General features: G+C 45.8%; 1 protein-coding gene across 3 annotated transcripts in view; it reads left to right on the forward strand.

Annotated features, from left to right (window-relative positions):
- Positions 1–22,352, forward strand: part of LOC109900394 (kelch-like protein 29) — a 289,438-nt gene that overhangs the window by 263,823 nt on the left and 3,263 nt on the right. For all 3 annotated transcript variants that reach the window (XR_004211945.1, XM_031837522.1, XM_031837523.1), the window contains exon 10: positions 6,214–6,412. Coding sequence is in view for 2 of the 3 variants with exons in the window: in XM_031837522.1 (XP_031693382.1) it covers positions 6,214–6,412 (199 nt within the window). In the remaining variant the exon portion in view is untranslated. The remainder of the gene's footprint in view (positions 1–6,213; positions 6,413–22,352) is intronic.

Below are 22,352 nucleotides of genomic sequence, written 5' to 3' on the forward strand. Positions count from 1 at the left end.
CTACTGCCACTAGAGAGAGGAGTGAAGGAGGGGAGAGGAGTGAAGGAGGGGAGAGGAGTGAAGGAGGGGAGAGGAGTGAAGGAGGGGTGAGGAGTGAAGGAGGGGAGGGGAGAGGAGAGGAGAGAAGGAGGAGTGAAGGAGAGAAGGAGGAGTGAAGGAGAGAAGGAGGGGAGAGGAGTGAAGGAGGGGGGGAGGAGAGAAGGAGGGGAGGGGAGAGGAGTGAAGGAGGGGAGAGGAGTGAAGGAGGGGAGGGGAGAGGAGAGAAGGAGGGGAGGAGTGAAGGAGGGGAGAGGAGTGAAGGAGGGGAGAGGAGTGAAGGAGGGGAGAGGAGTGAAGGAGGGGAGAGGAGAGGAGTGAAGGAGGGGAGAGGAGAGGAGTGAAGGAGGGGAGGGGAGAGGAGAGAAGGAGGGGAGAGGAGTGAAGGAGGGGAGGGGAGAGGAGAGGAGAGGAGTGAAGGAGGGGAGGGGAGAGGAGAGGAGAGGAGTGAAGGAGGGGAGGGGAGGGGAGAGGAGTGAAGGAGGGGAGGGGAGAGGAGTGAAGGAGGGGAGAGGTTAGGGAGTAAAGGAGAGGGGATGAGAGGGCGGGAAGGATGAGAGAGAGGTTCTTTCCACAAGAGAAACTGACCCCAGCATCTGAGTTGATACGCTCTGCTCACCACAAGCTAATTTTCACCTTTCCCCTCTCCTTCCCTCCACACCTCCCCACGTCCCTCTCTCCTGCCATTTGGAAAAAGAGTGCAGTGGAAATTGCTCCCCTGGAACCTGTGATATTTTTTAATGACACGTCAGGGCCAATTGTCACAGGGCTGACACTCTCTGAGAGGAGGGAGAAAAACACCAAACGCTGGGGGCTGTATGTATGTGTGTGTGTGTGTGTGTGTGCACTGCCCTGGCATGTTGACAGGGGGCTGAGTAAATAATATGCAATTTTCCAGGAGTGAGGAAACAGAAACGGGGCTGGACATCGCTGAGAGCCAGAGAGAGAGAGAGTGAGAGTGTTAATAATGGGTTTGTGTAAGACTCACGCGAGAGAACAAGACAGAGCGAGAGAACAAGAACAGAGAGCGAGAGAACAAGAACAGAGAGCGAGAGAACAAGAACAGAGAGCGAGAGAACAAGAACAGAGAGCGAGAGAACAAGAACAGAGAGCGAGAGAACAAGAACAGAGAGCGAGAGAACAAGAACAGAGAGCGAGAGAACAAGAACAGAGAGCGAGAGAACAAGAACAGAGAGCGGGAGAACAAGAACAGAGAGCGAGAGAACAGGACAGGGAGCGAGAGAACAGGACATAGAGAGCGAGAGAACAGGACAGAGAGCGAGAGAACAAGAACAGAGAGCGAGAGAACAAGAACAGAGAGCGAGAGAACAAGAAGGAGAGCGAGGGAACAAGACGGAGACCGAGGGAACAAGACGGAGAGCGAGGGAACAAGAACAGAGCGAGGGAACAAGAACAGAGAGCGAGGGAACAAGAACAGAGAGCGAGAGAACAAGAACAAAGAGCGAGAGAACAAGAACAGAGAGCGAGAGAACAGGACAGGGAGCGAGAGAACAGGACATAGAGAGCGAGAGAACAGGACAGAGAGCGAGAGAACAAGAACAGAGAGCGAGAGAACAAGAAGGAGAGCGAGGGAACAAGGAGAGCGAGGGAACAAGACGGAGAGCGAGGGAACAAGACGGAGAGCGAGGGAACAAGAACAGAGCGAGGGAACAAGAACAGAGAGCGAGGGAACAAGAACAGAGAGCGAGAGAACAAGAACAAAGAGCGAGAGAACAAGAACAGAGAGCGAGAGAACAAGACAGGGAGCGAGAGAACAGGACAGAGAGCGAGAACAGGACAGAGAGCGAGAGAACAAGAACAGAGAGCGAGAGAACAAGACGGAGAGCGAGGGAACAAGACGGAGAGCGAGGGAACAAGACGGAGAGCGAAGGAACAAGACGGAGAGCGAGGGAACAAGAACAGAGAGCGAGAGAACAAGAACAGAGAGCGAGAGAACAAGAACAGAGAGCGAGAGAACAAGAACAGAGAGCGAGAGAACAAGAACAGAGAGCGAGAGAACAAGAACAGAGAGCGAGAGAACAAGAACAGAGAGCGAGAGAACAAGAACAGAGAGCGAGAGAACAAGAACAGAGAGCGAGAGAACAAGAACAGAGAGCGAGAGAACAAGAACAGGGAGCGAGAGAACAGGACAGGGAGCGAGAGAACAGGACAGGGAGCGAGAGAACAAGAACAGAGAGCGAGAGAACAAGAACAGAGAGCGAGAGAACAAGAACAGAGAGCGAGAGAACAAGAACAGAGAGCGAGAGAACAAGAACAGAGAGCGAGAGAACAGGACAGGGAGCGAGAGAACAGGACAGAGCGAGAGAACAGGACAGAGAACAAGAACGGAGAGCGAGAGAACAAGAACATTTCAGAACCCACAAAGTTTTTTTAATGAATGGAGGGAAGTTATTACATGTTATATTAATAGCGTGTCTCTTATTTCTCTTAGTGAAGGTCTTTAAAATGTGTTTTCAGCAGGTATAGAGAAGAACCAAAAAGATTGATTATCCCAGTCTGTTTTCTAAGACACTGCATGTTATATAGACATTGGCGCACGAAAGACTGTCCATCACCACAAAATAAGTGTAGACAGACTCTCTCCTTGCGGTTTAGCAACCGTCTGTAGTGCGTGTTCACCAAACATACATTGTGCTTTAACAAAGAACTCTCCTTACAAAGCCAGATCAACCCAGAACACACCCGGAAGGCCTCTGTCTACATGGATTAACAGGAAAAAGGCTGATCTGGGAGGGGTGAGCTAGCTAGCGTGTTATTGAGTGAAATCATGCTGAAACTTCCCCTCAGAGCAAAATAAGTGTGTGTGTGTGCCTACCTACCTACCTGTAGATAGCCGTGGTCGTGTCCTCAGCATCTCAACAGCAGCCTGCCTCTTCCATATCCTCAATCCCACGACCTCTCCTCATCCCTTCATCACACACACATCACTAACCTGAGGGAGAACACAACACAACACACACACACACACCATTGCGTGAGCCTAGCTCTATTAATGTTTGTCGGTCCAGGTGAATGCGCTTGTTAGCGCTCTGAGGCTAAGCATGGCTATGCGCTCGAGTAAACTCCAACCCCCACAGCCTACACATAGTCTACACCACAGGAGGTTGGTAGCACCTTAATTGGGGAGGATGGGCTCGTGGTAAAGGCTGGAGTGGAATTTGTGAAATGGGATCACATACTTCAAACACAGGGTCTCCATGTGTTTGATGCCATTCCATTCTCTCTGTTCCGGCTGTTATTATGAGCCGTCCTCCCCTCAGCAGCCTCCACCGGTTTACACACATGGACTTCGCAATCTGTCTTTTATTCATCCCTCTCTTCTTTCGGTTCTTTCTTTAGTGGGATTGGGGTGTGTGTGTGTGTGTGTGTGTGTGTGTCTGTCACCTTCTACGGTCCATTTTTCACAGAGCTGTTTGCTCTCTTTAGTGACGGACGGTGTATAAATATGAGCGTGCAGGTATCATTTGTACATAAGAACTGCATGGTGCCACACACACACACAGATGTAAATGGGCTGCGTTTCAGTTGAGGCAGGGATAATCTATCTAGTATTGTGTCTAAGAGCTGTCAAGACTCCAGGTGAGATCTAGCCCGGGAGGACCACACACACACACACACACACACACACACACACACACACGAATATGTCCACCCTGTGTTTCCCTCTCTACTCTCAGTGGGGACTGTGTGTGAGATATACATATTTTCTTTAGATACAGAATGTATGTGGGTATGGAATGCATTGGCGTGTGGCTTTCCACGTTTAATGAGTGCCTCTGCTCGTATGTGTGTGTGTGTGAGCGAGACCCTTCTTGTTCACAGCTGTTCCATAGCCACTCAGCTGCGCTGTGAGTCACTTAGATGATTGAATACACCTCTGTCACACATCACTCTGCACTTAGACACTGTACTCAGCCTGCACTTAGACAGAGAGAGACAGCCAAACACAGAAACTATGTCAGGCCTGACCCAGGATGGAGGGAGGTAGGGATGATCTATAAGGTGTATTAATACACAATATAATACGTCTTGTGTGGCTTTAAATGTGAAGCTAGAAGTATGATGCTCATTTACATATCGATATATTCATGAGAAAAGGAGAGAGAGAGGCAGCGACTTATTTGTTTGATCAAGTAAAGAGTATACTGTGTGTTTTGTGTTTGTGGGGGAGAGAAACCCATAGTCCCGTCTGCATACTGTGTGTTTTGTGTTTGTGGGGGAGAGAAACCCATAGTCCCGTCTGTGTGTTTTGTGTTTGTGGGGGAGAGAAACCCATAGTCCTGTCTGTATACTGTGTGTTTTGTGTTTGTGGGGGAGAGAAACCCATAGTCCCGTCTGTATACTGTGTGTTTTGTGTTTGTGGGGGAGAGAAACCCATAGTCCTGTCTGTATACTGTGTGTTTTGTGTTTGTGGGGGAGAGAAACCCATAGTCCTGTCTGTATACTGTGTGTTTTGTGTTTGTGGGGGAGAGAAACCCATAGTCCTGTCTGTATACTGTGTGTTTTGTGTTTGTGGGGGAGAGAAACCCATAGTCCCGTCTGTATACTGTGTTAACTGCAGGCACACAAACCAAATGTCAACAACACACTCTCCTCTCTTTTCCTTATTCTCCTCTCGTCCTCTTCTCCTCCTCCTCTCCTGCATACTCCTCTCCTCTTTCTCTTCTTCTCTCTTCTCCTCTTCTCCTTTCCTCCTCCTCCTCTCCTACTTACTCCTCTCCTCTTTCTCTTCTTCTCTCTTCTCCTCTTCTCCTTTCCTCCTCCTCCTCTCCTACTTACTCCTCTCCTCTTTCTCTTCTTCTCTCTTCTCCTCTTCTCCTTTCCTCCTCCTCCTCTCCTACTTACTCCTCTCCTCTTTCTCTTCTTCTCTCTTCTCCTCTTCTCCTTTCCTCCTCCTCCTCTCCTACTTACTCCTCTACTCTTTCCATTCTTCTCCTCTCCTCTTTCCCTTCCTCTCCTCTCTGGTAAGATTCATTGAGGACGATAGAGCCAGATGTCAGAGAGATGCTAAGGCTGGCTGTATGATCCTTCCAGAGTGGTCATAATGCTGAGCTAGAGGTCAATGGCTCAAATTCTGTGTACTGTGGTGTCTACGGACATTGTCGTCTCGGGTTGTTTACAACGTTTAGCTCTGACAGAGACAAGAGTCCCATGGGGGTTCTGGACGTCTCTCACACACACGCATGTACACACACACACACATTGCACACTCTAGTCACTAATACAACCTATGTCAGAGCAGACCACCTGTCTCCACACACACACACACACGCACACATACACACACACGTGTTCTGACTTAGAGCCAGCTGTAGAGATCTGTCAACCTCTCTCTCTCTTTCTCTCTCCAACCTTACACTGACACAGCTGATCCCAAAGTTTACTGCAAACTTCCTTCCTTCCTCCAAATGAGATATTTTCTTTCCCCCTTCCTTTAGATATTACATGATTTGCACAGTCAAGACGGATTATAATGAGTTGCGTGTGTTTATATTTGCCACTGTGGTGTTGTCTGAGACGGACATGAAAGTGGTTGTCTGTGGCAGCACAGTCTGTGTGATTGATTTACTCTCATATCTGGGTTTGTTTATTCGTTGCTAATCTAACGCTTCTTTGAGGCTTCCAGGAATTCTTCATCTTTACTGCTGTAGACTAATGTGTGTAGTCTGCACATAGTAAATTGACATGCCTTTCTCTTTCTCCTTTCTCCTTCCCACGCCATTCCCCTTTCTCTTTCTCCTGGCCCATTTCCCTCCCTCCACCCTCCTCTCCTCCTCCCTCTATCTCTCCCCCCTCTTTCTCCTGGCCCATCTCCCTCCCTCCACCCTCCTCTCCTCCTCCCTTCCCCTCCCTCTATCTCTCCCCCCTCTTGCCCCTTGGCCCATCTCCCTCCCTCCACCCTTCTTACCCCTTCCCCTCCCTCTATCTCTCCCCCCTCTTTCTCCTGGCCCATCTCCCTCCCTCCACCCTCCTCTCCTCCTCCCTTCCCCCCTATCTCTCCCCCCTCTTACTCCTGGCCCATCTCCCTCCCTCCACCCTCCTCTCCTCCTCCCTTCCCCTCCCTCTCTCCCCCCTCTTGCTCCTGGCCCATCTCCCTCCCTCCACCCTCCTCTCCCCTTCCCCTCCCTCTATCTCTCCTCCCTCTTTCTCCTGCAGCATGTATCAGAGTTATTAGCAGTGGTGCGCCTTCCCTTCATCCACCCGTCCTACCTGCTGAACGTTGTGGACAACGAGGAGTTAATAAAGACGTCGGAAGCATGTCGAGACCTGGTCAACGAGGCCAAGCGATATCACATGTTACCTCACGCCAGACAGGAGATGCAGACTCCTAGGACACGACCACGGCTATCTGCAGGTAGGTGTACACCAGGGATGGGCAACTGACGGGCTCCTCGGATCAGTAGTTATACTTAAAAAAATTATATCAGGGTCTCAACTTCCTGTTAGAATAGTAGAATAAACAAGGTGCAATTTTGAAATTTGTTTTTGCATCAGCAGTTTTTCTCTTGTTATGTCAGTCACTGATAGTCACTCAGTTAGCCCATGTCAGCTATTTTCTTTTAAATTAGTCTAGCAGCCAGCTATCTAAACTTAGTAATCATGGTCGAATTACCGGCTGAGGGGCCCCCATTTTGATTTTGTTAGTCTCACTCAGATATCATATTAAAAACTTTAAACATTTCTCTTCACCCTATGGCAACATTTTTTAAATTGCAGGAAATTAGCTGTGAAACAGCACATTTTCCTCTCCGCCCATGGCAAAATGAGTAGAATTGCATGAAATGAGTTATAAAATTGCTAAATATTCTCTCCGCCCCATGGCAAAATGTGTAGAATTGCGGCCAACTTGCTTTAAATGTGCAACTCTCTCTTTGATACAAGAGCCTTAGGCTGTAGCCTAAACCTATTCCTTTTTTTTTGTTAGACACGCCTTCACTATCTTGTGTCTAGCTGATTCAAAAAAACGTAGCCTATATTCCCTTCTCCATCTCCTTCTGATAGGCTATGCATATAGGCTACGCTTTCATCATTTTCTGCATGGCTTTCTCTGGATCAGACAACGGCTGTAACAGAGTTCCATCTCAAAATGTTGTTTGAATAGCCTAAAAATGTAAGGTAACCAGGGGACTAATAATGAGAGATAACAAACAATATCAATTGCCGGTAAGAAAAATGTTACGACAAGTTTAATCAAAGCTTATTTAGAAAGAAATGATCCCATACAAGCTGGGGAAAATCCTTCCATGCGAGGTTGAAATGAAACCCAAATGGCCAATAACCGATCATAAAATCTTTAAGACAAGTTCAAGTGGAACAGTACCTCTTCCCAAAAATATTCTAGCCTAAGAAGGTGTTGTCCTGAAGTTGCCGCTTTCAATAAGCAGAGGCTTACTCTCAATCACAGCTTTATGAGAGATGGAACAAACAATACTCTTTTTTTTGTTTTCGATTATTTTATGAGGCAAATAAAGCAATTATTATCTAGATCTGGAAACGGGAGACAGTTTCTATCCAGCCCATTAAGTATAACCTAGCCCTCTACGGTAAGACCGTTCATCATTAGACTGTTACTGCTTCATCATGTGTGCCACACACACACACACACACACACACACACACACACACACACACACACACACACAACCCTGTTCCATGCTGAAGCTCCTCCACCAGAAAGGTATATTAGGAAAAGATTTGCCTGCACTTAGCCTCTGTCCAGGCTTTCAACAGCATTATCTTTCATCATGACTCATCCAGTTGTAGCATTCAATTTCGTGCTGTAGGTATGGTTGGCCAATAGGGGCCTATACCATCATATATCACAATGTTTTATGGGTACATAATCCCGATTAGGACAAAGGTTGACATTGCCTAACCCTAACACTCACACATGGGCTGTCACAGGCATGCCAGGATATGCAATGTAGAAATGACATAAATGCACATTTGGGGCAGGAGAAGAAAGCGAGAACATTAGTATGCCATTTATATCTGATGAAAAAGAAGACTTTGGTGTGTGTGTGTGTGTGTGTGTGTGTGTGTGTGTGTGTGTGTGTGTGTGTGTGTGTGTGTGTGAGCCAAGCACAGACCCTGTTATTATGAAAGCTTTGGATGGCCAACCCGAACAGTGTCCCTGGGTTGTTTGGGCTGAGGTACTCCGGGTGCTTTTTACAGTAGGCCCAATACATCTCCAAGTGCCTCCGAAACAAACGCCAGCTGCTTTCAGAACAGTCCAGGCATTTACAGTCACTTATTCCTATTATTATTCTCTAACAAGAAGTTCACCTCCAACCAGCCATTCACTCTCCAACCGTTCAGGCTGTCCCATTCAGTTTGTTTACATCATTAAGGCAGATATTTATAGGGATAAGTAGCCCTGGACAGACAGATCTTTTGTTCGTTAGACTTTCCTCCCACTCGGCCAAGTCTTTTTCTGGTACCCCCCCCCCCTTAATAAAAAGCTGTCTAATTAGTGTGTGTACGGAATTTATTAGAGCTTAGCACCAACATAACACTTTTTCTGCTTGGTAGGATTAAGGTAATTGCTAAACAAATGTCACTTTATGGTGTGGACAGTTTAAGGAACCTGCCTTCCCTGTTCTGCTCAAGGTGCGCGTGCGCACGCCCCACTCTGTCATTGGTAAACAGGCAGAGTAAATGGTGGTAGTTTAATAGTTTGTGTGTTTAATTGTTTTAATGCAGAGTGGGGTAGTGGTTTTAGGGAAGGGGAGGGGCTCTCGAAAAGACGTTCCAAAAAAATATACTTTTGTATAATTCATTATATCAAGGTTTCTTTTCAGTTTCTGTCTCTCTCTCATCTGAGGTCAAACCTCTCTATTCAGGGTTCTAGTCAGGCTTGGCCCCTGGTTAGTGTGTGACTGATTGAGTGTGGTGTTAGTCTGGCCATCTGGTCCTCTTGTTGACTGGTTCTGAGATGCACAGCGGGGCTGAGTCAGAGGGACATGGAGGCTGGGAGAGGCTGCTCCTAGAGAAAGTTCAGTTAATCCTAATGGTGACCAGCAGTGACCTGTCTCAGGAGGAGAGAGAGAGGGAGGAAGAGATAGTGGATGGGAGAGAAAGAGAAATTGAGAGTGGATGAGAGAGAAATTGAGGGAGGTGTGTGTGTGTGTGTGTGTGTGTGTGTGTGTGTGTGTGTGTGTGTGTGTGTGTGTGTGTGTGTGTGTGTGTGTGCCTGAAAGATGGGGCACCACCTGAGCTTGGAAGATAAGTCTCAAGCGGAGAAAAAAAAAAAGGGAAACTGCGTGATGTCATCCGTGAAACACTGCTTTCCCAGTGCTCTCAATCTGTGTTTGTGTGTGTCCGTACGTAGACCTATCTCCCTGCCAGCTATCTCTGGTGTCACAGCAGGAGACACAGTTCACCAGAACACCGTACTCTCCCATATACCCCCACTCTGTTACTCTCCCATATACCCCCACTCTGTTACTCCCCCATATACCCCCACTCTGTTACTCTGCCATGTACTCCCCCTCTGTTACTCTCCCATATACTCCCCCTCTGTTACTCTCCCATATACCCACACTCTGTTACTCTCCCATGTACTCCCCCTCTGTTACTCGCCCATATACTCCCCCTCTGTTACTCTCCCATATACTCCTCCTCTGTTACTCTCCCATGTACTCCCCCTCTTACTCTCCCATATACTCCTCCTCTGTTACTCTCCCATATACTTCTCCTCTGTTACTCTCCCATATACTCCCCATCTGTTACTCTCCCATATACTCCCCCTCATTTAATCTCCCATATACTCCTCCTCTGTTACTCTCCCATGTACTCCTCCTCTGTTACTCTCCCATATACTCCCCCTCTTACTCTCCCATATACTCCTCCTCTGTTACTCTCCCATATACTTCTCCTCTGTTACTCTCCCATATACTCCCCATCTGTTACTCTCCCATATACTCCCCATCTGTTACTCTCCCATATACTCCCCCTCATTTACTCTCCCATGTACTCCTGCCTCTGTTACTCTCCCATATACTTCTCCTCTGTTACTTTCCCATGTACTCCTCCTCTGTTACTCTCCCATATACTCCCCCTCTTACTCTCCCATATACTCCCCATCTGTTACTCTCCCATATACTCCTGCCTCTGTTACTCTCCCATGTACTCCTCCTCTGTTACTTTCCCATGTACTCCTCCTCTGTTACTCTCCCATGTACTCCTGCCTCTGTTACTCTCCCATATACTTCTCCTCTGTTACTCTCCCATATACTCCTCCTCTGTTACTCTCCCATATACTCCTCCTCTGTTACTCTCCCATATACTCCCCCTCTTACTCTCCCATATACTCCTCCTCTGTTACTCTCCCATATACTTCTCCTCTGTTACTCTCCCATATACTCCCCATCTGTTACTCTCCCATATACTCCCCATCTGTTACTCTCCCATATACTCCCCCTCATTTACTCTCCCATATACTCCTGCCTCTGTTACTCTCCCATGTACTCCTCCTCTGTTACTTTCCCATGTACTCCTCCTCTGTTACTCTCCCATGTACTCCTGCCTCTGTTACTCTCCCATATACTTCTCCTCTGTTACTCTCCCATATACTCCTCCTCTGTTACTCTCCCATATACTCCTCCTCTGTTACTCTCCCATATACTCCCCCTCTTACTCTCCCATATACTCCCCATCTGTTACTCTCCCATAATACTCCCCCTCTGTTACTCTCCCATGTACTCCTCCTCTGTTACTTTCCCATGTACTCCTCCTCTGTTACTCTCCCATGTACTCCCCCTCTTACTCTCCCATATACTCCCCCTCTTACTCTCCCATATACTTCTCCTCTGTTACTCTCCCATATACTCCCCCTCTTACTGTCCCATATACTCCCCATCTGTTACTCTCCCATATACTCCCCCTCATTTACTCTCCCATATACTCCTCCTCTGTTACTCTCCCATATACTCCTCCTCTGTTACTCTCCCATATACTCCTCCTCTGTTACTCTCCCATATACTCCGCCTCTGTTACTCTCCCATATACTCCCCCTCTGTTACTCTCCCATATACTCCCCCTCTGTTACTCTCCCATATACTCCCCCTCTGTTACTCTCCCATATACTCCCCCTCTGTTACTCTCCCATATACTCCCCCTCTGTTACTCTCCCATATACTCCCCCTCTGTTACTCTCCCATATACTCCCCCTCTGTTACTCTCCCATATACTCCCCTCTGTTACTCTCCCATATACTCCCCCTCTGTTACTCTCCCATATACTCCCCCTCTGTTACTCTCCCATATACTCCCCCTCTGTTACTCTCCCATATACTCCCCTCTGTTACTCTCCCATATACTCCCCCTCTGTTACTCTCCCATATACTCCCCCTCTGTTACTCTCCCATATACTCCCCCTCTGTTACTCTCCCATATACTCCCCCTCTGTTACTCTCCCATATACTCCCCCTCTGTTACTCTCCCATATACTCCTCCTCTGTTACTCTCCCATATACTCCCCATCTGTTACTCTCCCATATACTCCCCCTCTGTTACTCTCCCATATACTCCCCCTCTGTTACTCTCCCATATACTCCCCCTCTGTTACTCTCCCATATACTCCCCTCTGTTACTCTCCCATATACTCCTCCTCTGTTACTCTCCCATATACTCCTCCTCTGTTACTCTCCCATATACTCCTCCTCTGTTACTCTCCCATATACTCCTCCTTTGTTACTTCTCATCTGCTACCTCTTCAACATCCTCTTCCATCTCCTCCTCTCTCTCCTCCTCCTGTCCCTCTCTTCTCCACATCAGGCCACATCATTAACCTATCACAGTGACGCGTTCTCTCCACCTGCTATAGACAGCAAGATTTCACAGTATGACTTGAGTAATTAAAAGTTTTCCGGGAGTGGAGGTTAAGTTTAGGCATTCATTCCGACTTAGTTAAAGCCAGACTCAGTAAGTCAACATCAGCTACGTCAGTTTGTTTGTTAATGTATTTTGTCGGGCCGACAGATCTACTTTTTTGTTAACAGTCCCATGCAAGCTGTCATAACGTGCTAGGCTGCCTGAGAGTTCTCAAGGGGCCGCTGGGCGAGCCACCTTTTGATCCACCTAAGCCAGTATTAAGCATGTAGGCTACTGTATTATATATTTTAAAAATGGTCAAGTCTGCTATGAACGTGAACAGTAGTAAAATGTCATTCTAATTTACATAGCTAGACAACTGTGGTGCAACTATAGCTCCGATAACTGCAGTGCAAAACACTGTCAACCCTGAGCAACTAGCTAGCCTATGTTGAATTATAAATTACATTTGCCTGAAAAAGGTTGCAATAGTAAACACAACATCCAAGAGGAAAATAATTAGCCAGCTAACAACTCCATAAAGTTTGCAAGTAAGGGCACAGACATTTATTTGGCTGAAAAGTACTGGTATGCACATTTAGATATGCAATTATTTGCATATCTGATGCCTTTCATAGTCTAATGTGTAAACAACGCAAAAACAAACGTGGTATCAGATCTTTTCACTTCTGATTTATACCACCTCCATATGGCTGTTTTTCGACATGCAGTTCAATTATTGTAGTTTTTCTACTAATTTGTCTTTTGACCAATCAGATCAGATCTTTTCACATCAGATCTTTTTCACAACTGATCTGATTGGTCAAAAGCAGCCAGGTCATCTGTGATATTAAGTCTGTATTCGACGTCCATTGGGAGATGGCGTGAACACCCGGCCACTGTTACCTTCAAGTAGGTTTGGATTTTGCTTGGGAATTGTGGACAGGGGAGCATCTGCCTCTGGTGCAAAATCCAGTGATAAACAGTCGTTTTTGAGATTTTGAGCAAATCCCAAACCTTAACCATTATCTTAACCATTCAGAATTAATACCTAAATGCCTAAATGTAACCATAACCTTAAATTCAGAGTTAATGCTTAAAGTTAACCTTAAAAAGTTTGAAATTTGACGTTTGGAACAACTTAAAAATGGATGAACGTCTAATTCTGATGTGAGAGCTAGTTGGTCAAAAGACCAACTAATGAAATAAATATCAAAATTGGGCTCCTTGTCTAAACGCAGCCCAAGTGGATCTCAAACCCGACCCTCCATATGCGCCTCTGTCTGGATGCACAGATATTTTTTCCTTTCTTTCTCTCTGTTCTGCCCTTACCATGACAACCACCCCAAAATGTGAATCAACACTGACAGGAAATGAGCGTGGTATCTGTGTGCTACTTCAGAGGCTACATCAGTGGGAATGCACTAATCTGATATGGGTCACATGTAAAACTGAGTGTGGACAGTCAGGAGAAAGTGATTTTGATATTGAAAGAAAAACAGATTTGGGTTCTTAGGGTGGTTGTGTAAACACAGCCTAAAACTCACGAGGAGCCGTTCACACATCACTCCGGTGACTCTCCTAGCTACTAATTGGCTAATTAGAGACAGTTTACTGTAAAGTGATTATCTGTCATTAGGTATTCTGAGGAAGGGATTCCATTGTGAATTTGTGAAGTTTACACCCATAGATGAACAGTGCCTTGTGAATGTTTTCACGTTGGCGTTATTCTAAAATGGATTAAATCGTTTTTTTCCCACTTTGTGTGTAGATTGCTGAGGATAAAAACATTTGAAAAAGTATTTAATCCATTTTAGAATAAGGCTGTAATGTAACAAAATGTGGAAAAAGCCAAGGGGTCTGAGTACTTTCCGAAGGCACTGCATTTAGTCTTATTTTCTGATCCCTCTGTCTCCTGCATGTTAATAAGGATCTGTCACTGAGACGAGACGTAAAACCACAGTCAGTTCTTTGATGCCGATGAACAGTAGTGCTGAGCAATTAGTGCTTTTTGAGGTTGATCCGGTTTTTGGTTCGGACACACAAACGCATGTCAAACCCCTTCCTCACAGCAGCTATGCTCAGCGCAGCCCCAGAAAGGAAAATCTAGAGCAAGGTCAAACCGTTAACTTAGCTCAGCCAAGTGTACTAGCACTCAGACAAATGAGCTGTAATGACTGCGGGACGTTTACCCCCACTCTACACACACACACACACACACACACACACACACACAGTCTACACATACAGTGCCTGGGCCCAGCTATATACACAAATACTTTAATATATACTGGCTAGAGCAGGGGGAAGGTCTGAAATGAGATTCTCATCTCTGTGACCATTTGCACTTTCTGTACACTAATATAAAATTCACGAGCCACAAGCCCAGAATCTACAAAATAAATGATTAAACCACACACAGATACTGTACACACGCATATACACAGCACCAGCGAGAGAGGAGAGCTAACAAACCGCATTGCAGCAGGTCTGAGCTGGTCAAGCGTTTACTTCTATCATGGTTTAGACTTGCATACAGTAGCTCCAGTCATGGGTATGCAGTCAAATGCTCTGTTTGGTTGGAGAGGCCAGCGGCTGCTTCGAACTGTGGTAGACAGCTGAGCAATCAACATTCAGAGACGAATCTGTAGTCAAATACACTCACCTTCAAATGAAATGAAATGAATCTGTGAATATATATACAATAGCAATATACAATATACAATAGCTCTTCGGGCGGAGGGCTGGACATCCTTGGGTATACAGTGGGGCAAAAAAGTATTTAGTCAGCCACCAATTGTGGAAGTTCTCCCACTTAAAAAGATGAGGCCTGTAATTTTCATCATAGGTACACTTCAACTATGACAGACAAAATGAGAAAAGAAAATCCAGAAAATCACATTGTAGGATTTTTTATGAATTTATTTCTCATTTTGTCTGTCATAGTTGAAGTGTACCTATATTGAAAATTACAGGCCTCTCTCATCTTTTTAAGTGGGAGAACTTGCACAATTGGTGGCTGACTAAATACTTTTTTGCCCCGCTGTATACCCAAGGATGTCCAGCCCTCCGCCCGAAGAGCTATTGGGTCTGCAGGCTTTTGCTCCAGCACAGCTCTAAACACACCTGATTCAGTTCATCAGCTGCTCTACAGGGCTTTGGCGTTAGAGCAGGGCTGCATCAAGCGCCTGCAGACCCTGTAGCTGTCCAGGAGGACGGTAACCTTAAAGCAGTAATAGTCATGATGTAAAAATACACTTAGTAAAGTGAGTGGCCTGCAGGCCGAGGGGGGGTGAAGATATTGGGAAGACTATATAAAGATGTTAAAGTCAGACTCTGATTTTAACGCACACGCACACTCTTGAAGCCCTACATTTGGAGTGGTGACATCATCATCGTATTCACACTTCTTGTCCCCCTCAGCCCTCTGGGGAAGAGACTGAAGAGACAGAGGCACCACTGAGACGGAAATGAGAACTACACGCACGCACACATACACACACACACACACACACACACACACACACACACACACACATATGCACACAAGCGATTCACACTAGACTCCTACATGGGAGCACAGAGATCATAAGATGGTATTTCATACTATTCGGTTCTGTCTGTCGGCTTATCGTCTGAAGCACCACGTCCTCTCCAGCCATTCATTTGGGAGATAGGACTTGTGTGAATTTGGAAGCCAATTATAGGGTTTGTTATTTTGGTTAGTTGCGAGCATATGCATGGGTATTTATGTGTGCGCGTGCGCTAGTGTCCAGCTCCTAGTTTGACTGATTATTCAGGCTGGTTTGTTTTAAAGATCCAATGTAGCGTGATATTACTCTGTGCTACGGTCTGAAAAGGAAAGCGGGCACGGTCCCCACCGCTTGAGAATGGCGGAGAGACACACACTATGCCGACGCTTCAGAAATGCCTTCAGCATATCATAATCATATCTCATCTCTTGTCATGTGGAAAGATGTGGGAGAGCCTAGAATAGAACATAAAGGTGGAGACATTGATGTTTCTGGGTCTTATTGGTGTAAGTTTGAACAAATACATCATTTTCATATCATACATTTGAAATGTTACTGTAGCTAGTATGTCCTCTGACCGCTGGCCTAAATATGGGGAGTGAATTTCAACCCCCTGGCTGTCGGCATGACGACATAGCTTTCTGACCACTGACCAGAGAACCAAGTACTGGCTGGCTGATTTGGCTCAGTTTCTTCCAAGAGCTAGATTATGCAGTGTACAGAACACACACACGCAAACACCAAATCCACACATGCAATGATTTTCACATAACCAGGCTGGATGAATATTGTATGAGGTTGAAGCTGCTGTAAAGTCTTAGGTAGGTTAAATGGTCACATTTTAGTGTGTGTGTGTGTGTGTGTGTGCGTTGGCAGATCACCTGCTAGTGCTGAGTCCCTGTCGCATTGTGTCTTTCAGGGGCTGGCTAGAGTCCCCTCACAGCAGGCTACAAATACACACACACACACACATCCTGAGAATACCCATAGAGCACACACTTACATACACTCAAACACGCTCCCTGATTCTTTGCCAGAATACCCTCACAGCAGGGGCCACACACACACACATACACTGTATCTGAGGCCCCTAGCCTCCTGATCCTCACCATACCAAATGACCTCCCTGGGAGAGAGAGCATACGGTTAGGAGAAAGGAGGAGGATAAGGATTGAGAGGGCTGAGATAAAAAGGGAGAGTGGGGCTTAGTGCCAGACCCCACAGATCCGCAGGACAGCAGCACAATTAGACTCAACCAAATCATGAGAAAACAAAAAGAGAATTACTTGACACACTGGAAAGAATGAACAAAAAAAACTGAGCAAACTAGAATGCTATTTGGCCCTAAACCGAGAGTATACAGTGGCAGAATACCTGACCACTGTGACTGACCCAAAATGGAGGAAAGCTTTGACTATGTACAGGGTCGCCGAAGGCAGACCTGGCTCTCAAGAGAAGACAGGCTATGTGCCCACTGCCCACAAAATGAGGTGGAAACTGAGCTGCACTTCCTAACCTGCCAAATGTATGACCATATTAGAGACACATATTTCCCTCACATTACACAGATCCACAAAGAATTTGAAAACAAACCCAATTTTGATAAACCACAGTGTGCAATCACAACAGCAAGATTTGTGACCTGTTGCCATAAGAAAAGGGCAACCAGTGAATAACAAACACCATTGTAAATACAACCCATATCTATGTTTATTTATTTTCCCTTTTGTACTTTAACTATTTGCACATAATATGACATTTGAAATGTCTTTTATTCTTTTTGGAACTTTTGTGAGTGTAATGTTTAATGTAACTTGATATTGTTTATTTCACTTTTGTTTAGTATCTACTTCGCTTGCTTTGCCAATGTTGACATGTGTTTCTCAGGCCAATAAAGCCCTTAAATTGAATTGATTTGAGAGAGATTGAGGGGAAAGAAAGAGGGTCAAAAAGGAAGAGGACGGGGCAATGGGAGAGATCAAGGTGAGATATACAGAGAATGGATAGAGAGATCAAGGTTGAACTGTGGAGTAAATAGGGGAAGAGATAAGAGGAGATAAAAAACCGAGGAAGCAGGCCTTAGAAGGGTTTAGCCGAAGGGGAAAAGGGGAGATGGCAGGGGCACAGCATGGGGCAGGGAGGAGAACAAGGAGAGACCGAGAAGGGTGGGGGGGGTGTGTGTGTGTGTGTAGTGGTGGGAAAAGTACCAATTTGTCATACTTGAGTAAAGATAATGTACCTTAATAGAATATGACTTAAGTTAAAGTGAAAGTCACCCAGTAAAATACATCTAGACTAAAAGTCAAAAAGTATTTGGTTTTAAATATACTTAAGTATCAAAAGTAAATGTAATTGCTAAAATATACTTACAGTGCATTTGGAAAGTATTCAAGAGTTAAGAGTTTGCCAAAAGGCAACTAAAGGACTCTCAGACCTTGAGAAACAAGATTCTCTGGTCTGATGAAACCAAGATTGAACTCTTTGGCCTGAATGCCAAGCGTCACGTTTGGAGGAAACCTGGCACCATCCCTACGGGGAAGCATCGTGCTGGCAGCATCATGATGTGGGGATGTTTTTCAGCGGCAGGGACTGGGGCACTCCTCAGGATCGAGGGAAAGATGAACTGAGCAAAGTACAGAGAGATCCTTGATGAAAACCTGCTCCAGAGCTCTCAGAATCGTGTTTCTCATGGACTGAGAGTCCTTTCGGTGCCTTTTGGCCAACTCCAAGTGGAAGGTTCTCCCATTGGGTTCTTGGTCACCTCCCTGACCAAGGCCCTTCTCCTCAGATTGCTCAGTTTGCCCAGGTGGCCAGCTATATGAAGAGTCTTGGTGGTTCCAAACTTCTTTCATTTAAGAATTATGGAGGCCACTGTGTTTTTGGGGACCTTCAATGCTGCAGACATTTTTTGGTACCCTTCCCCAGATCTGTGCCTCGACACAATCCTGTCTCGGAGCTCTACGGACAATGCCTTTGATATCATGGCTTGCTCTGACATGCACTGTCAACTGTGGGACCTTCTATAGACAGGTTTGTGCCTTTCCAAATCATGTCCAATCAATTGAATTTACCACAGGTGGACTCCAATCACGTTGTAGAAACATGTCAAGAATAATCAATGGAAACAGGATACACAGGAAGGGGTCTGAAAACGTTCAGAATGCACTGTACATAGGCTTTCTAGGGCAGACCAGGGCTTTTGGCACCGTTAATTTGCTACACAGTAGCCGTCTGACAGAGCTTGTGACCGGACTCTGGGGGTCTGGAGTAGGGTTGCAAAGAATTTTGGTAATTTTCAAGGAACATATGTCATTTTACCAGATGACATCTAGTGGCCTTTTTGGGTACTTCTGATTATCACCGTTGTCATTAAAACAACTATGATTTTAACATACACAGAATGACAAAGCTGTAAAACATGATCCTAAATATAAATCCTAAACTTGGTGAATACCATTGGTGTTTAATATGATAGAATGCCATAGATTACCGATAACTTTGGTCAATTACAGGTGGCTTTTCAACCGTAGATGGGAGTAGAGAGACGAGCGATGTGCGTGGTTGTGTGCGTGTTCTGCCGATGCTACTGTATGCTCAGCAGGTGGGCAGCTCACCTCTCAGAGTTCCCGCCCCCTGCCTCTCCCTTTCCTCTCATGGTCACGACACGGGAAATAAACCACAGGCTGTCAGCATCTCAGTTATCCCTCTATCTTTCCATCCCTCACTCCATCCACCCTTCTCCCCCAAATGTTGTTTCAGCAGCTGAAACGCCCCTGTGCGGATCTGTTGTCAAGGAGAGTGCACTGTCTCACAACTCTCGGTAAGACGTTTTAGCCACACGTGGATAGATGGAGAGAGGGCAAGAGATTTCTTTTTTTCACCTCCCTAACGAGCTGAGAAGCGTCTCTCAGTTTGACCTCGGGGAGCAGGGGTCAAGAGGCTACCCGGCCAGATGTCATGTTCACTGACAAAAACTAAAACGAGAGTTGCTTGTCTTGGCAATTCTCCCCCTGTCCCCGGTGTATGCATAAACCTTTAGGTTGTTATAATGTGGTAAATTCTAACATATTATAACATAAACACATATGTTCAACCAATACATGATGCATGTCCCATTACGTGTCAAGATGGTTGGCATTTACCTCCGAGCAGAGAACTGCACCATCAGCTGAATGTATGATCTAAACACATGTTCACTCAATACGTACAGTATGTTTCATATAGTCCATGTACTGGAGACGTACATGGTTGGCATTTACCTCAGGACTGAGAATCACCCATTCAGCAATACTGTAAAAGCACTATATCAGCTGGATGTACAGTATGCCTGCAAATAGTACCTTGTGGGTGTGCTGTTGCCACTCTGAATACCTCAGAACTACCCTCAGCATTAAATCTATTTTTACATTCCTCTCATCTCAAGATGTTGTCACTGTTTCCCCGTTTTAATAATCAGTTCTTTCGACCATATCTTTTTTTTTTGTAGTTACAATTGCAACACACATTCATATTATTTGGTAAAGCTCTCGGACATGCGTGGCCCATTTTGCAGTTCAACTGCTCTCGTAACCCTTGAAAGAAGAAGCAGTGCATTTTTTTCCCCCCAGCCATCCTATCCCAGTGTAAGCGGTATGTCATTGATATATGATACATGGTAGGCCTGTGTCTGAGCCAGCATTTACTTCTCCTCGTCCCACTAAAGCCTCCCTTTTCTTCCTCTTTCCACCTTTCTTTAGAAAAAAAAACCCAAATCTAAACCAAAAGCACTTGGTGCTCTCACAACCCTGGAGAAAGACGGGTAACGAGGAAAGAAGGAAAGAGCAGCTTTAGAAGAAAATAAGAAAAGAAAAAAGATGACAGGGAGGGAAAGATGGTAAAGGAGCGGTGGACAGAGGTTGTCAGGGGAACAAGGGAGGAGACGAGAAGGTTTGGGGTATTGATCCAGGAAAATGAGCCAGCGGTTAGAATCCTAGCTCTGGAATTTCTGAGGAATGTATCTCTCTCCTTCTCTCTGGCTCTCCCGCTCTCTCTCCCCTTGCACTCTCGGTCTCTCTCATCTCCTCTCCTCTCTCCTTGTCGACCTGCTGTCGAGGGCTAAGAGGCCTGGAGAAACACGTGGTGTTTTTGTACAGCCGTATGACAAGACACGCACACCCACACACACACACAAACGACATTGTCTGCCGACAGTAGTGTGTGCGTGTGTGTGTGTGTGTGGAGATGAGATACTGGTCGTGTGCTGAACACATGGTTGAGCACTGAACATGAAGAGAATAGTTATACTCACAGATATCTCACTGATCAAAATACACAGACACACACACACAGGTTAATGGATGTGCCGCACTGATCCTTGAGATGAGACCCAGAATTCAAATGCTGCGTTTGTAGTGCTGCTGTTGTTGAATACCCACACATTGATTTAGCATATTGATTTAGTAAAGGATTGAGGGCATGCTGTGAGTTTCGCTAGCACCGAGAGAGAAGTGCTATCTACGGGAACGGAGAAGAGAGGAGACCAGAGAGGAGAGAGAGAAAGCAAGCTGGATAAATAAGTGTGGAGAGCGAGAGAGGTGTTATTTGTGGTAATGGAGAGAGAGAGAGAGAGTGTGGGGGGAGAAGGAGAGAGAAGGATGGAGATAGGAGTGTTATCTGTGGAAATGAATAGAGGGAGAAAGAGAGGCAAGCCTCGCGTGTCCATCCTTCCAAAATCCTCTCTTATGCCAGGTGTACACTACACGATTCTGGCCAGGATGTAGCTGTCCCAGGCAAGTTATTGAGATCGTTGACAAACACCCCATGTCGTTGCTGACTCGGGGTGCGCGGCCATGACCGACACTCGTTTAATGTGAGCGGGTCAAAGACGCAATCTAAGGGCTACCAAGCTGTCCCAGACGTCCCGATATTTTCAAACCGGTTCGATTTTTATGGACATAAAATCGGCAATGCTCTTGTAGTGGGAGATGTGCAACGACAACTTTTGAGAACGGTGGTCAGCAATAGCCAATGAGAGCTCGCCAGAGAAGAAGCCAGTGAGATGACATTGTTTTGCGTCACCCAGAATGTGTAGACTCTTGAGCAGGAGCCATGACTACTACTAGAATGCGTTTGTACTTGCCTTCAAACAATGCCAAAGTGTCAAATCGGTACAGCTATGAAGTTCACAATTCAAAATGTTGGCTAGATATTTGAACTCCGTGTGGCAAGCGTGAACATCTGACTAAACGTTGATGGGGCTGCTATGAGCCACAGCTCGTAGCTACTACATTACATCGTATCACATCGCGAGGGGTAGCATGGTATGGGAACGGAGGATGGCGGAAACTGAGGTTTTGTTTGAAACTGCTAGTGAGTCGAGTAGTACAGAAAGTGAGAATGAGTGGGTTACATTGGCGAAGAAAGAGGGAAATGAGAAGTAAAGCTGCGTTATCAAATAGGAAACCACTAGACTCGTTTTCGGTCGGAGTCTGGGTTATGGATCAATGCTACTTGGGAAATCAGTTTTATAGTCTCCAGGAAAATCTGGAATGTGTTGGAAGAAAGTGTGGAGTCGGTGAGAGTCACACGACTTTTGTGTGTGTCTGCGGAGCAGAAGAAGCGTGTTTTAAAATATTAGAGTGGACTTTTTCCTGTAGAGATTTTCGTAGCAGGGCAACCTATCACGTGGGTTATTTCTGGGGTGGGACATATAACTGAAGACATTGATTGAGTGGACAGAAAACAAGTTCACTTCATCCATGCTACTGTTCTTTGATGTAGAGTCTCTTCCATCTCATATAAAGTTAGGATTCATGAGATACCCTGTAAGAGCTTTTGTGCACAAGACCCTTCAGTGTTATAAAATGTCAAAGATTTGTGTCAAGTGGGTGCAGATGGGAATAAGATTGTAGGCCAGATGAAGGGAAACGCTGCAACTATGGAGGTGAACATGCGCCTGAATTCCTGGAGT

Source organism: Oncorhynchus kisutch, linkage group LG12 (genome assembly GCF_002021735.2).
Source record: "Oncorhynchus kisutch isolate 150728-3 linkage group LG12, Okis_V2, whole genome shotgun sequence".
Classification (NCBI taxonomy): domain Eukaryota; kingdom Metazoa; phylum Chordata; class Actinopteri; order Salmoniformes; family Salmonidae; genus Oncorhynchus; species Oncorhynchus kisutch.